General features: G+C 46.9%; 1 protein-coding gene across 12 annotated transcripts in view; it reads left to right on the top strand.

Annotated features, from left to right (window-relative positions):
• Positions 1–11865, top strand: part of PARD3 (par-3 family cell polarity regulator) — a 629984-nt gene extending 618119 nt beyond the window's left edge. For all 12 annotated transcript variants that reach the window (XM_082620041.1, XM_082620034.1, XM_082620050.1 and 9 more), the window contains 2 exons: positions 2480–2607; positions 9828–11865. In XM_082620041.1, the coding sequence (XP_082476167.1) occupies positions 2480–2607; positions 9828–10224 (525 nt within the window). In that variant the 3' untranslated portion in view covers positions 10225–11865. The remainder of the gene's footprint in view (positions 1–2479; positions 2608–9827) is intronic.
• The last annotated feature ends 1813 nt before the right edge of the window (positions 11866–13678 follow it).

The following is a 13678-nucleotide window of genomic DNA, read 5'->3' as shown; positions in this document are numbered from 1 at the left end:
GTGGATTCTTAACCACTGTGCCACCAGGGAAGCCCTGGTGATTCTTTCTAATAACCTACTCTTTTGCATGCTCTGAAAAGAGAAAGAGAGTAAAATATTAATAGTAAGGCTGAGGTTTGTATTTCATCAGAGTGAGCAAACAGAATGAAATATGTCAGTTTGCTGATTCCAAACTCATCCCCTCATTCTGTCTTCAGATCCCATGATAATTGCATTACTGGGGTTCATCCAAACCCAACCAGATGTGCCACTGATAAACAGTATCAGAAAATGCACAGTAGCGGAGGCAAAAGCCCTTCAACTTTTTTTTTTTTTCCTCCGTCAGAATCAAATTTTCAGGCCTCTGGGAGAAACAACTTTCTACAAGACCTTGCATTTTCTTTTCACAACTCCACAAGCAGCGTGTCACAGAACGGCGTGAGCTTGAAAAGCTGGTTACTAAATCCTGCAGCAGAATGCCAGGCCTTTCAAGACTGTTTGACACATGTGTGTAGCTTAGACTGGGTGTAAAGGAAAGGAAAATGGGGTTCTTTTTGAAGGCGTATTTCCTTGCTTCACTTTCCCCGTCCAGTGGCCCTTCCCCGGGCTCCCCACCGATAAGAGGTCAGCTCAGTGCTCTTCGGGGCCAGCCTCATCAAGGGTCATGGAAGAAACTGTCTGTCTCCTTAATGTTGCTGATGAACAATTGCTTCATGCTCTGTTTGTATAAGCAGAGCTCACTCGGCAATGTGTTTTCGTTGCTGAAGGCACCACTGATGTTATTTGAACGGTGTTGTGGAGTGGGTCTCCACACACACATTTGTTCCAAGGCGTGTGGTTATAAACATCCACTAGTAGAGACTGGGGTAATCTCTTCACCCATTATTTTTGTATCAGGATATTTTTAATATGCTCGCTGATGATGCACATATGCTTTGAAATTTTGTCCTGCATATTGCCTCATCATTGCTTACCAACATATGGGATATGCTAGCTAGGCAGAAAGGGGACAATAGAGATTGCGTTCTTTCTCTTTGCACAAAAGCCAACCAGAGGAGCCACTCTTTAAGGAACAAACCCACGTGTTATCTTACCAAATGAATGCTGAGACTCAGAAAATGATTATTGAGCCCAAGTCTCTCATTGGCTTTCAACTCTAAAAGAAAATCAATAACTTGTTTATAACAGACAGTCTTCATTCAGAATAAGCCTATTGCACAATGTTGCATAACACAAAGGGGGCAGAGGTCGGCGAGCACTAAAAAGGATTACTTAAGAGTGACTGCCATTGGGCCTCCCTGGTGGCGCAGTGGTTGAGAGTCCGCCTGCCGATGCAGGGGATACGGGTTCGTGCCCCGGTCTGGGAGGATCCCATATGCCGCGGAGCGGCTGGGCCCGTGAGCCATGGCCGCTGGGCCTGCGCGTCCGGAGCCTGTGCTCCGCAGCGGGAGAGGCCACAACAGTGAGAGGCCCGCATACCGCAAAAAGAAAAAAAAAAAAAAAAAAAAAAAAAAAAAAAAGAGTGACTGCCATTGACGCTATGATCAACCACTGTCAGCTGTTTTGTAAAGTTAGAGGCATCGTTGTCTATTTTGCGTGGAGCTACTTTCAAAAGTCCAGATCTCGAAGGTGAGCTAAACGCTGATGGTGAGAAGCTAAAGCATCCACAGGGGCCCAGCATCATATATCACCCAATATCTGGTTTTGGTCAGCGGCAGCCATGAGCAGATGACCTGCTGACCAAAGTATTTAGCCAGAGGATGGAAAATTTCTCTGTAGCCTATAATTAACCTAGGTAAAAATGCCATATCCTCATAACTAAGGCAAAATGTATTATTTCATAACCAATTCCAGTAGCTGTTACCTTGCAGATTCATTCTTTGAATAAGTGTTTCTTGTTCACATGTGGCTGCCATCCGTGGATTGGAGGACCTGTACGTGGTGAACGCTACCTAGTTTCAACTAATCTTGGTTCAAAATTTAGCTGTTATCCTTTAATAAAAGGGGGATCCGCTACATTGTATCCTACTGCTAGAGTAAAATACATAACTACTGAAAAGATTCACCAGCATGGCCAACTTTCAAGTGTGTACCCTTGGACTTTCCCACTGTTGTGAATTATTGTAGCAAATTTTTATATTTTTTGGCATTGACTTCTAGATTTCTGAGCAACCTGACTCCTCTGTATTTGCTGTATATACAAGGGATGTAAACTAGTGTCTAATGTCAGCATTTACCAAACCTCACTTAGGCAGACTAGAAAGGTGGACGTCTCAATTTTAAACCATTCTAAAGCCGTAATTAAAATTTAGGATGATGGGGTATTTGGGGCTCACGAGATCAATGAGACGCCTCTTGAGAAAACTGCACTTGATTTTTAAGACATTCACGGAAGTTGCAAATTGTTTCTAAGTCAGTCTGTGAGAATGGAAATAGTCACTGGTCCTGTGATATTCGTCATTCCTTTCTCGTGATTCGTGTTGCATTTTCCCTCCCGCAGCCCAACTCCAGACCGTCGGCGCAGAGCGGCCGGCACTCGGTGTCGGTGGAGGTGCAGATGCAGCGGCAACGGCAGGAAGAACGCGAGAGCTTCCAGCAGGCCCAGCGCCAGTACAGCTCCCTGCCGCGGTACGAGCGCCCCACCCGCACCCCCCGCGCGTCGCCATCCTCCCCGTCCTTGTCCCTTGGGAAATCCCTCCTCCCCAGTGCACTGTCTTCTCCAATAACGAAGACCCGCACATAGACGGTGGGAATCATCGCTTACTTAGAGGCCACCTTACCACGTGGCAGGGAGACCCGGAGGGAGGTGTTTCAGGAGATGGCCACACCTTCACCGGACAGCTCCCTCACTGGACCTGAAGTGGCTTGATCCACGAGGACTGGGCTTAGGGGTCAGACCTGGGTTCTGGTACAGTAAGTCCCCTACATATGAACGAGTTCTGCTCTGAGAGCACATTTGTAAGTCCAATTTGTTCATAAGTCCAACAAAGGTAGCCTAGGTACGCAACTAACACAATCAGCTACGTAGTACTGCACTGTAATAGGTTTAGAATACTTTTCACACACATAATACCTAAAAAACAAAGACAAAAAATAAACATCTTTAATCTTACAGTACAGTACCTTGAAAAGTACAGTAGTACAATAGCTGGCATCCAGGGGCTGGCATCGAGGGAACAGGTGAGAAGAGGTACGGACTGGAGGAGGGAGAGGAGGTGGGAGATGGTAGAGTGGAGGGGTCATCAGCAAGAGGAGACGGAGGGCGGGCTGCCATTTCCCTCACGCCTGACGTGGATGGCACAGGTTCTGGTTCCTTGCTGGAACCAGATGCAGGTTCACATCTTTGAAAGTTCGCACCTTGAAGGTTCGTAGGTAGGGGACTTACTGTGTTGGTTCTGTGACCTCCCATGGGGCTGGAGACAGATTCCTCAACTGAGAAGTGGAAAGAGAACTTTGACTTTGCTCAGCTCAGGGGTAACTAGGATAAATGATATCTTGTAAATCTAGAGTTCTCCAAAAGGATAGGTGCTAAACGCTCCAGGCACCATATTTAGGGGGCATTACTGGTCCGAAACCCGCCTCTCTTGCCGTCCTGCCATCCCTGCTTCTGCTCAGTGTTGAACCTCGGAGAGTCCTGGGATGTCCACCTGCCTAGCTGGTGGCTGAGCCAGAAGGGTTTCCCTGCCGGGCTCCCCACGTGGAGGCCCCTCTGCCCCAGGGCTTCTCTGCCAAAGGCCTGGAGAGCCCTCAGGTAACGGCACCCTAAGACGTTGAAATTAATAGCCATTTTCCATCTAAGTATTGTAAATAATGAAAGTGTTTAAAAACATTCAGCTTTCCAGACTTCCCCAAAGAAGTCACTCCTATCATCCCAATTCTTACAGGCGTTTGTACGGAACACGATTTCAAAACCAGGTGACAAAAACATTTTGGGTGGAAAACGGTCTACTTACCATGTTGATATCAAGTAGACCATTTTGAATTTGGGGGAAAACAGTGCTGGGGTGGGGCAAATTTGACTGACTGATATAAAAGTGATCCTGATTCTAATAAAGGTGAGTCCTTTTCATGTTAAATAATCACCGTAACAGCCCTGGGGGACTTCACTGCACTGACCCGGGTCAGCCACGCCCACGTGGGTGTGAGTGAAGCTCTGTACCAGGAGGGGCACTGCCTAGTGTGGGAACTTGATCACTCAGCTGTCCTCTCTCAATCCATAAAGCTGTGTCTCCTGTGACTACGGAAGTCTCCTTTCTTTTACATAGGAGCATAACTAACAGTTATTTAGCCCACTCTAGGCAAGAGTCATTGAAGTTTAGGTCTAGACAAGTCCTTGGAGAGCACGTCTTACAAGGAAACAGCTCAGAGAAATTAAGGTACGCCCCTTAAGGCCACACACTAGTATGTAATTCCACCAGAATTCAAACCCCACCCTGCCCAACCCCTGACCCTAAACCACTATTTTGTAATGCTCATTGCTACCGAGGGCTTTGGTGCTCACACTTGGAATGTGAGCCGATATGGATATAAAGGCCTCTGTGCTCTGCTGCCCTTAGCACTTGGGGGAAGGCCACCGCCTGAATCACCCCAGAGCATCAAATGGGCAACACTTCAAGGGTTACACAAAAAGCTTCTCCTGTGTAAGTTCCCTTCTTGGGGCTGTCGGCTTGCCTTCCATCAGAAAGACGAGCGTGATGATGGGGATGACCTGACACGCGTGGTGTGGCCCTGCCGTCCCAGCCACGCAGTGGCCATTGTGCATCACGGCCCACGCGGATGGTGTTGTCCGCGCAGGGGCTGTGATCTTATCTTATTGGTAAAAGGTTTGGCTTCTTATATTTTAGTTATGTTTGAGAATATTTATAAGAATTGGAGGAGAGCTCTCATAAGGTGTGTGTGAGAAGAAAGTGAGATGGGAAATGGCCAGGACTAAGGAAGGGAAGGAGGAGGGATAGGGGTGGGAGGGCCTGGTGAGAGGAGAGACTCCGGGGCCCCATCCTCGGGAAGAGGACCAGAGAGAGGCAGGTGCCCCGGATGCCTCCTGCTCACCTTCCAAAGTCACTCAGTTCTCCACACGGATCCTTTCATCCTGGCGCCCCTCTCCATCTCCACTCCTGACCCTCTCCAGCTCTCCCCTCCTCTGTGCTTCTCTCCCTCCTCTCCCCCTGAAGCACAGGTAGAAGCACCTGTAAGTCCATGGACCAGAGGCTTGCTGCTGCTGGGACTATGGCCGTCAGTTAGTGTTTCCCTAAAGAACCAGAACTTTCCCTCTGGTCATTTATAACTCCCTTACTATTAGCCATTTTATTCTGTGCGGATAGGAGAAAAGTAGAAATCTTAAAATTAAAGAGCTGTGTGAGTTTAGGTGAGCGGGGCTGGTCGGCCTGTACATCACATTCACTTCTTTTAGAGAGTACAGTTGGGGGGGGTTAATTTGCATATAACTTATTGTCAGCCCTCCGTATCCATGGTTCCATCCACGACTCCTCTGTATCCATGGATTCAACCAACCACAGACCCTGTCGTCCTGAGGTATTTACTCTTGGAAAATATCCACGTGTAAGTGGATCCACGCAGTTGAAACCCATGCGGTTCAAGGGTCAACTGTAATTCCTCAATGTGCATCTCTGAGTGAGGGAATTAGGAATGCAGGGCCTTGCACACCTCTTGGTTCCTTGCGGGGAACCTCACTCAGCCAGAGGCTGGAGATCGGAGGGGGGCTGTGACCCTCACGAGCTGGAGGCGCATCCCCGTTTCTGACATGTGATATTCCTCAAAGACACTGGACCTCAGCTCTTCGGATGTGGACAATTAGCGGACTTCAGTCTAAGCAAGTTGCTGTGGCATTTGATACCAAAACGATTTCACGCACACACAAAGGGTTCAGTGGCAAAGTGGAGCATAAAAGAAAACAAATGGTCGAGACTCTGTTTCAGGCGCGCTAGGTGAGGTGGTTTGAATTAGAGGGATGTATACGCACCAGAGGGGTTTGTAAATTCTCACTGTGATTAAGGAAACCTATAGGCAGAATTCAGGTTGCCCCGCGAAATGTCAGTAAGAAACACTAGCCAGGTGGTAACACGAGATCGGGGGAAAGGGGACACGAGTGGCCACACACTTAATTCTCAATCAGAGGGGGATTTCTTTTTTATTTTTTTATTCCTAAATTAGTTTTCTTTTTTCTGTTTTACTTTCTTTTTTTAAATCCTTTTAAAAATGCCTAGCTTAGTTCCTTAGTATCCAAAAGGCAGCTCTAAATCTGAGTTGTAGAAAAGTATGTTGGGTCATAGTCACTGATAGAAAAACATACTCAAGATTCTTTGTTGAACGCTTTTCTTTACCTTTCCTCTGCATCTTTCCTCCTGCCCTTGGTGGCTTCTTGCTCATCCACCTTGCTTCCCGGCTTTGTCTCCACGCCCTGACTGAGTCTCCCCAACAGGCCCGTTTATTACGTGTCTCGACTACCTCTCACCTTGTCAGCTGTGGTCTGTCTTTCTTCATCCCTGTGTGTCCTCCTCAGCGCAGTGACTGGCGGCTTTCCTCAGGCGCTGGGGCTTTGCTGGGTGTCCTGTGCATGACAGTGGTCTTCAGGCGTCATCACTATGAGGCAGTTATTGCCACACCAGGGTCCGTGCTTTGGGTCGACTCACGAGTCTCCAGTGAGCGCATTCCAGGACCCAACAAACCTGCGTGTTGACTGTAAAGACATATTGGAAGGAATGATGCTTTGTGGCTCCTGTGGTTATTCGTGGCCTTTGAGCAACGCTGGGACAGTGGAAAGCTTGCTTCTGATTCTAACTCTGGGACATGTTTGTGACTTGCTTCCCCGAGTGAGGGTTCTCCAGTTAGTCTTTGGTGCCTTTCTCTGCTCCCTGATCTCTACCAACCCTTCAGACAAAGGACAGAAAGCTGAACTTTTTGTTTATTTTTTTCCCTTGGTCAGAAAGATGCCCTCCCAAACCCAGAGCCTAATGATTGGAGGCCAAGTCACTTGAAAGTCACCCAGTAGTGAACCATGTACTATATGCCACACTTTTGTGAGCATTTTACGTCTGTGATTTCATTTATTTCTCCCCAGAACCCTATGAGATTAGAGACTATGCCTGTTTCACAGATGATGCACCTTGGGCCCAGGGAGGATAACCCTCCCAGGCTCACACAGCCACACGCGCAGACTCAGGGCTGGATCTGTGTCCACGGGACACCCAGCCTCTCTCACACTGTGCTCCGCGCCTGTGTGCCTCGTCTTCCAGTGGAGGAAACTCTCTGTCTGCTGCTTTCTTGTGTTTCTCTACAACCTGCTCATTTCTTGTCCTCTTCTTTAATCAAGAGCTTGTTGCTACGCTAGCTTCCTTTCTGAGGAAGCATGTGTGTGTGTGTGTGTGTGTGTGTGTGTGTGTGTGTGTCCGTGTGTCCATGCATCCATGTGTACGTATCTGTGTGTATGTACTTTCCTCAAGTGTCTTACTTCGAACCTCAGGGAGGTTTTCTTCCTTCTCTCTAAACTGCTTAATTTGAAGAAAATTTTACCTTCAAGAAATTCTTTCTCCCACATTGTCATAATTTCCATCCTGAACAAACCGTTAGTGAATTCTCCGTGTGTTTGAATACAAAAAGACTCTGTTTTCCTGGACTGATTCAACATGCAACTTCCGGTACGTGATTACGTGGAGCAAAGCCTCTGGCATCATGGAGTCGGAGACGGGGGTGGACAGGGCCAGTGGATCCCCGTGGACCAAGGATGAAGAAGCCCATTTCTGGTTATCCTTAAACTGATAACTGACCTGGGAAGGAATCCCGCGTTGTTGCTGTAACATCAGTAGCAAGTTGGTTGTTTTAATTAAAGTTTCAGGATTAATGTCAAATCCCTTGCTTTCATGCTGGCACTTTGCATCATTCATTGCTCTGAGCAGATTAATTTATGACTCTTTAAGTGAAGGTAATCAGTGCTTTAGGCAAATAAACTGTTCCATCAAATATAAGGATCCTTGCCTGGGCTGATTGTACACATGGCCCAATTCCCATTAAAAGGATGGACACACTGTAGGCTGTTCAATTAATCAGAGTCATATCCAGGGAGGATTCTGGACAGTAGTTCATCTTTCTTATTGAAAATACCCTTGACTACATTTTAGGTCCTATGGAAAAGGGGCAGATTTTATCCCAAACCATGTTGACGGAACTTCTGAATGTTCAGGGATGCAAATGGCTTCATTCCTGTGGGAGACCCAGTGCTGCATAGACCTTATTCTTCCTCTACTGGTCTTTCTGAACACTCTGTCATATTGTGTGTGTCGATGGGAAAGGCTGAACAATACGTACTGACACCGAATGATTTTCTTATTGATAAATGGAGCAATATATTTTGTTTTATGGCTCAATTCTCGCTCCTTCTCTTCCATTTTTAAGGCAAAAAAATTAGGGCATGTCTTCCTTCCTGGCACAAAATTGTTTTACTTTATCATAGCCAATCTTATTGTAAATTCATAAAAGCATCTAGAGACTTGATAGTAAATTAAAGATGTTTCAAAAGAATAATGTTTCCTGAAAATGATGTGCAGCTTTATTGCAGAAGGGATAAGAAGCTGAAATGTCTATAGGACTCTGATTTATTTCCCCATCCTGGGGTGACAGAAAATGAATTGAGTAAGTTACCCTGGGCTTGGGTAAGGATACCGTGGGCAGGAAAATAGTGCTTTCTCCACACACGTCCAGGTTCTGCAATCTTGATGAGCATGTATTCCGAAGGGTGTCAGTTGCTCACATATACAACTCAAAAGCCGGGGCTTTAAGGGATTGCCTGTTGTATTTTTAATCATAAAGCAGTCTAGACTTAAATCTTTCATAACTGAACTCAAATCGGAATCCATCACACGTACTTCATATTAGCTAGCGTCTCTGGCACGATGGTGGTAGCTGCGTAAAATATTTGTCTGGTTTGTTTAGAATTGAATTGTAACGTTCTAAAGCGAGAAATTATTGCTGGTGTAGAAGCTGCCAAATCGCTAATACCCCTAACAGCATTCTGCCAATGAGTCTAAACTGCAGGAGATATTGTCACCCTGAGCAGAACAGATAGCACCACCCAGACACAGGAGGAGGACCCTGTTTCTGAGTAGCTGCAGAATCTGTTAGCTGTCTCTCCTGTGTAGCCGTTGTTTGTGCAGACTTGTCTCAGAGTTGAACTTGCCAGGGACAGTCACGTTTTCATCCTCCCGTCCCTATCACAGTGTCTGGCACGTGACTGGAACCAAATACAGTAAATCCCCTACATTCGAACGAGTTCCCTTCCAAGAGCATGTTCCTAAGTCCAACAAAGTTACCCTAGGTACCCAACTCACACAGTCAGCTATATAGTACTGTACTGTAATCGTTTTATAATACTTTCCACACAAATAATACCTTAAAAAAACAAACCAACCCCCAAAGCAAAGAAGACATGTTTAGTCTTACAGTACAGTACTTGAAGAGTACAGTAGTACCAGCTACATCACCGCTGCTTTTATGCTTGCTTCTGGACATCCTGGGCCTGAAATGAAGATACTGTATTACTGTACTCTACACCGTACTGTAAAGTACACAAAAGCACAACCGTTTGTACAGGATGCACACACGTGACAGTGTACGCCAGACACATGAAGTAACTTTCCGTGATTAGACATGCGAACACACGTTCGCATGTTTGAAAGTTCACAAGTTGAAGGTTCGTATGTAGGGGACTTGTTGTAATATTTGTTGGGATATAGAAGTGCTATTTTGGCTCAACCCTGACCCCTCACTCCGTCCTTCCATCTCTCTCCCTCCCCTTTTCCCAGCCCTCACACTCACCTTTGGGCTTTGCTTCCTAGGCAAAGTAGGAAAAATGCCAGCTCCGTCTCCCAGGATTCTTGGGAGCAGAACTACTCCCCTGGGGAAGGCTTCCAGAGTGCCAAGGAGAACCCCAGGTATTCCAGCTACCAAGGCTCCCGGAACGGCTACCTGGGCGGGCACGGCTTCAACGCCAGGGTCATGCTGGAGACCCAGGAGCTCCTCCGCCAGGAGCAGAGGCGGAAAGAGCAGCAGATGAAGAAGCAGCCCCCTCCCCCCGAGGGGCTCAACAACTATGACTCATATAAGAAAGTCCAGGACCCCAGTCACATCCCCCCCAAGGGGCCCTTCCGGCAGGACGTTCCCCCCTCCCCTTCTCAGGTCGCCAGGCTGAACAGACTCCAGACTCCTGAGAAAGGGAGACCCTTCTATTCCTGAGCAGGAGGAGAGCAGACTCTTCGTGTCATGCAATAAAGGACATTTTCCTATGAAGACTCGTATTTTGGGAGTTTTTTTGAAACCTCGGTGGTAGCAGGGAATACTTCTGTTGCTGGTATTAGTGCCTTTAAGCAGTGTGGGCAATTCGATGGAAGGCCTTAATGTCTCTGCCACTGTGTCCCAAGTGTCTGTTTCATTGAAGGATTTCCTGCCATCTGACAATCACCTGTTCGAGGCATCCTACGCTCTGCATCTCTCAGGTACTGGGAATCTGGCCCAGCCCGGGAGACGTCGTGGCTTCGTGTTACCGCCCCATACAGCTTGTGGCAACAGATTACCCTGAAGTCAAGGGTGACGTTGATCCCTCTTTTTTCCCCTTAAGTTTCTTGGGTGAGGTGACATCTCCATCTCTGGTGGATGAAAGTGGGTGACATACACCAGAAACTGGGACTCCGTGGTACTTCCCGGCACAGTCATTTTTAATCCTTTGTAACCAGTATGGTTTCCCTGTTCTTTCTCAGCCCCTTGCGACAAGAAAGTTCCTTCATCTAAAAGAAGCTAAGCCATATTCCAACACTGTCTGTTTATCAGGGGGGGTCCTTTTGTAACTGCCTTATAACTCAGTGTTACCAATAAAGTGATGATTCTGTCCGCGTGTATAAATACCCTTGCTCAGTCCTGATCCTCACGTGTGTTGGGTCACCATGGCTCTGCGTGGGAAACAGGGGAGACAGGCGTCAGCCCTGGTGGGGCAGGGGGCCGCGCACCCACCGGCCCAGTGTGTGTCATGACACGGTGGGTGGTAGCTAAGGAAAGAGAGAATTCTCCCAGGATGAGCGTCTGGCCCAGTACATCCCAGCCATTCTTTTTAAATTAGTTTTTGTTTGATGAGTTAGCAGGAAGGGCCCAGCATGGAACAAGGATCAGTCGGACGCTCCTTTTGGGATTCCAGAACCTCACCTGCTTTCTCCGGTTTTTAAAGTCGGTTGCAGTGGATGGTTGTCTATTCATCCACCTGCTGTCTCTCTGCCTGGTGATGTCATCCAGGTTTCTAGATAATTCTGCCATGAAATAGAAAAGGTAAACAAGAAGAAAGCTGTTCCACATCCCACAGAACATTCTGGTGTCCCCAAACAGGGATAACAAAAGATTGCCCTGGTGTCAATATGTTCATGTACGTGCGGGCCATGAGGACCTGGGTTACTCCCGTGTTCCCATCTTCTCATTTGTTGGTCTGAACATCCTGTTGTAAACCGTGGCTGGATTGCTAAAGTGCCTGCAAATCCCGATGTGAAAAAAGCTTGAGATGAAAGCTCAGCATACTGTGTGTTAACAAAAAAGAAAAAAAAAAAAAAGACATGTACTGATATGCCTATTTTTTATTTTTACTGGCACATTGTATTTTTGTGTCCACTTCTTTTTAGAAAATATGTGAGGGGTTCATCCCCGTACCTACGTCTCTTTTACATTTCTGTGTAATGGTTCTGTTTGTTCACGGAACATAGCGATGTTGAAATGATGTGACCAGTGTAAGCGTGGTGACCTCCGACGACAGTTGCTCTTCCTCACAGCCTCCCCTGTGCTGTGAGAAACAGCTTTCCCTGTACATATGAGACTTCTAATAAAAGGCATATTTCTTCCTGTTCTCTGTGTGTCTGTAGTATTCCTGTGAAAACTCTCTTAGCTGGGTTTTTTTAAAGTCTACTAGCAGATGTAATTTTTTTTTCCATATTTAGATAAAGTTGAACGTTTCCTCGTCTCTGTCTGTGCAAACACGGAAGTGGGTGATTGATTGTTTATTTGAACACCTGAGGAGAGGGGACAGGAAAGAGAGAAGGACCTAATGGATGAGTCCACGGGAAGGCCCAGGCTGCCCAGAGTAGCCGGGGAGTTCGGAATGGAAGGAACCGATACGCTAGAATAAATAAAAGAATAATTATACAGAGAGCGATGTAATATTTCGTTGTTGCCCTTTGCACTATGGACGATTTCAACAAGACGAATGTTCTGCTTGAGTCCTAACCACGTGTACCTCGATCCCAGAGAGGAGTCCAAATGCAAGCTGATTTCCAAACTATCCTGGTTCTTACTTCTCAGATTACACGATGAGGCTTTGCTCCTTCTTCCAGAGGGACACTCATTAATATTTGTATGGTGTTTTGAAGGCCCAAAGGGCACTAGATCCCTGGGTGGGTCTTGTGCACCATTATGGTCGTGGTCCCCACCCAAAGGGGAGGCTTTGCAAAGACCTCCCATGGAGGGCCGAGCATCAGCTGGTTGTCATAGCAACCCTTACCCTGCCACTAAATCCAAACTCTGTCACCTCAAGATTAGTAACGAGAGGTGTATAGCAACCCAAGGAGATAACACGTCTTTGGTTCTTATATGCCTACAAGGTGTGGGAAAGTAGAAAAGCAAAGATGGACAGATTTGTTAATTTTCTCACTGACCAGGAGGCCCGCTGCAAATGCCAAAACTCACAGGTTATTTATCTCAGCTGACAGTGAGAAGAGAGACAGTACTGAATGTTGTGGGAGCCTAAATCACAGAGGATTTGTTGATTAAAACTGACAGTTTGAGCCACACAGAGAAGAGGTGGAGAAATAGATGTGGGTCAGCACAGAAGTGAGAATATGCCCCACGAAGCAATCTTGTCTAAATGAACTGGCCTCTGCTCCAGCACATCTCACAAGGACTTGCTGGGACCAGAGGGAGAGTGTGTCCACAGGGGAGAAGTCTCAAGTCAGGAAAGGGTGCAGGTGGCAACGCCAAGGTCCTCACGCAGCTAAGGATGGAGGTGCAGCCACTCAACTGTCCCTCAGAAAACGTGGTCCCCCTGTTATCACCTCTCTTAGGCCATTAGGACTACAGATAGTCTTATAAATATGTATGTGTAACTATACATTATAAAACAACATTATATAATGTAGCAATAGTCTGTGTAACTCAAGCACCACACCCACCTCCTTTCCCTGGAGTCAGTTAGACCAAAGGCAGCTCAGAGGTGAGCGGATCCCAGGTATCTCACTAAAAGGAAGGAGAGATGGACCCAGGCTCCTCAGGTTTTCTGCCAAGGAAGTCAAATCTATCAACTCCGAGACGGTAAACCAAATGAATTTTGTTTCATCGAGTGGGGGCCACTGGTTTTGTTGCAAACCCTTTTTGAAAAAGGGCAGAAAGTAAGCAAAGATTGCTGACCACCACTTAGGCGGCAGTGGGCTTTGTCATGATCTGCCACCATGAGTCTGAACACGAGGCCAGAGGGAAGAAGAGGCCAGGGGTCCGGAGGCTTCTCTGTCCACATCACTTACCCCAAAAGGGCACTCATCTCCCGGGCTGCTCCCTTTCTCCGATTGTTTTCATTAGGGAGTAGACGTTGTTCGTGTATACACGTGACAGGCACATGCAGCAGGTGTGAAATGCGTACGTAATTCTATATTTAGCTGGTTATTTT

Source organism: Mesoplodon mirus, assembly GCF_964341445.2.
Source record: "Mesoplodon mirus genome assembly, chromosome: 4".
Classification (NCBI taxonomy): Eukaryota; Metazoa; Chordata; class Mammalia; order Artiodactyla; family Ziphiidae; genus Mesoplodon; species Mesoplodon mirus.
This window is presented reverse-complemented; position numbering and strand designations above follow the sequence as displayed.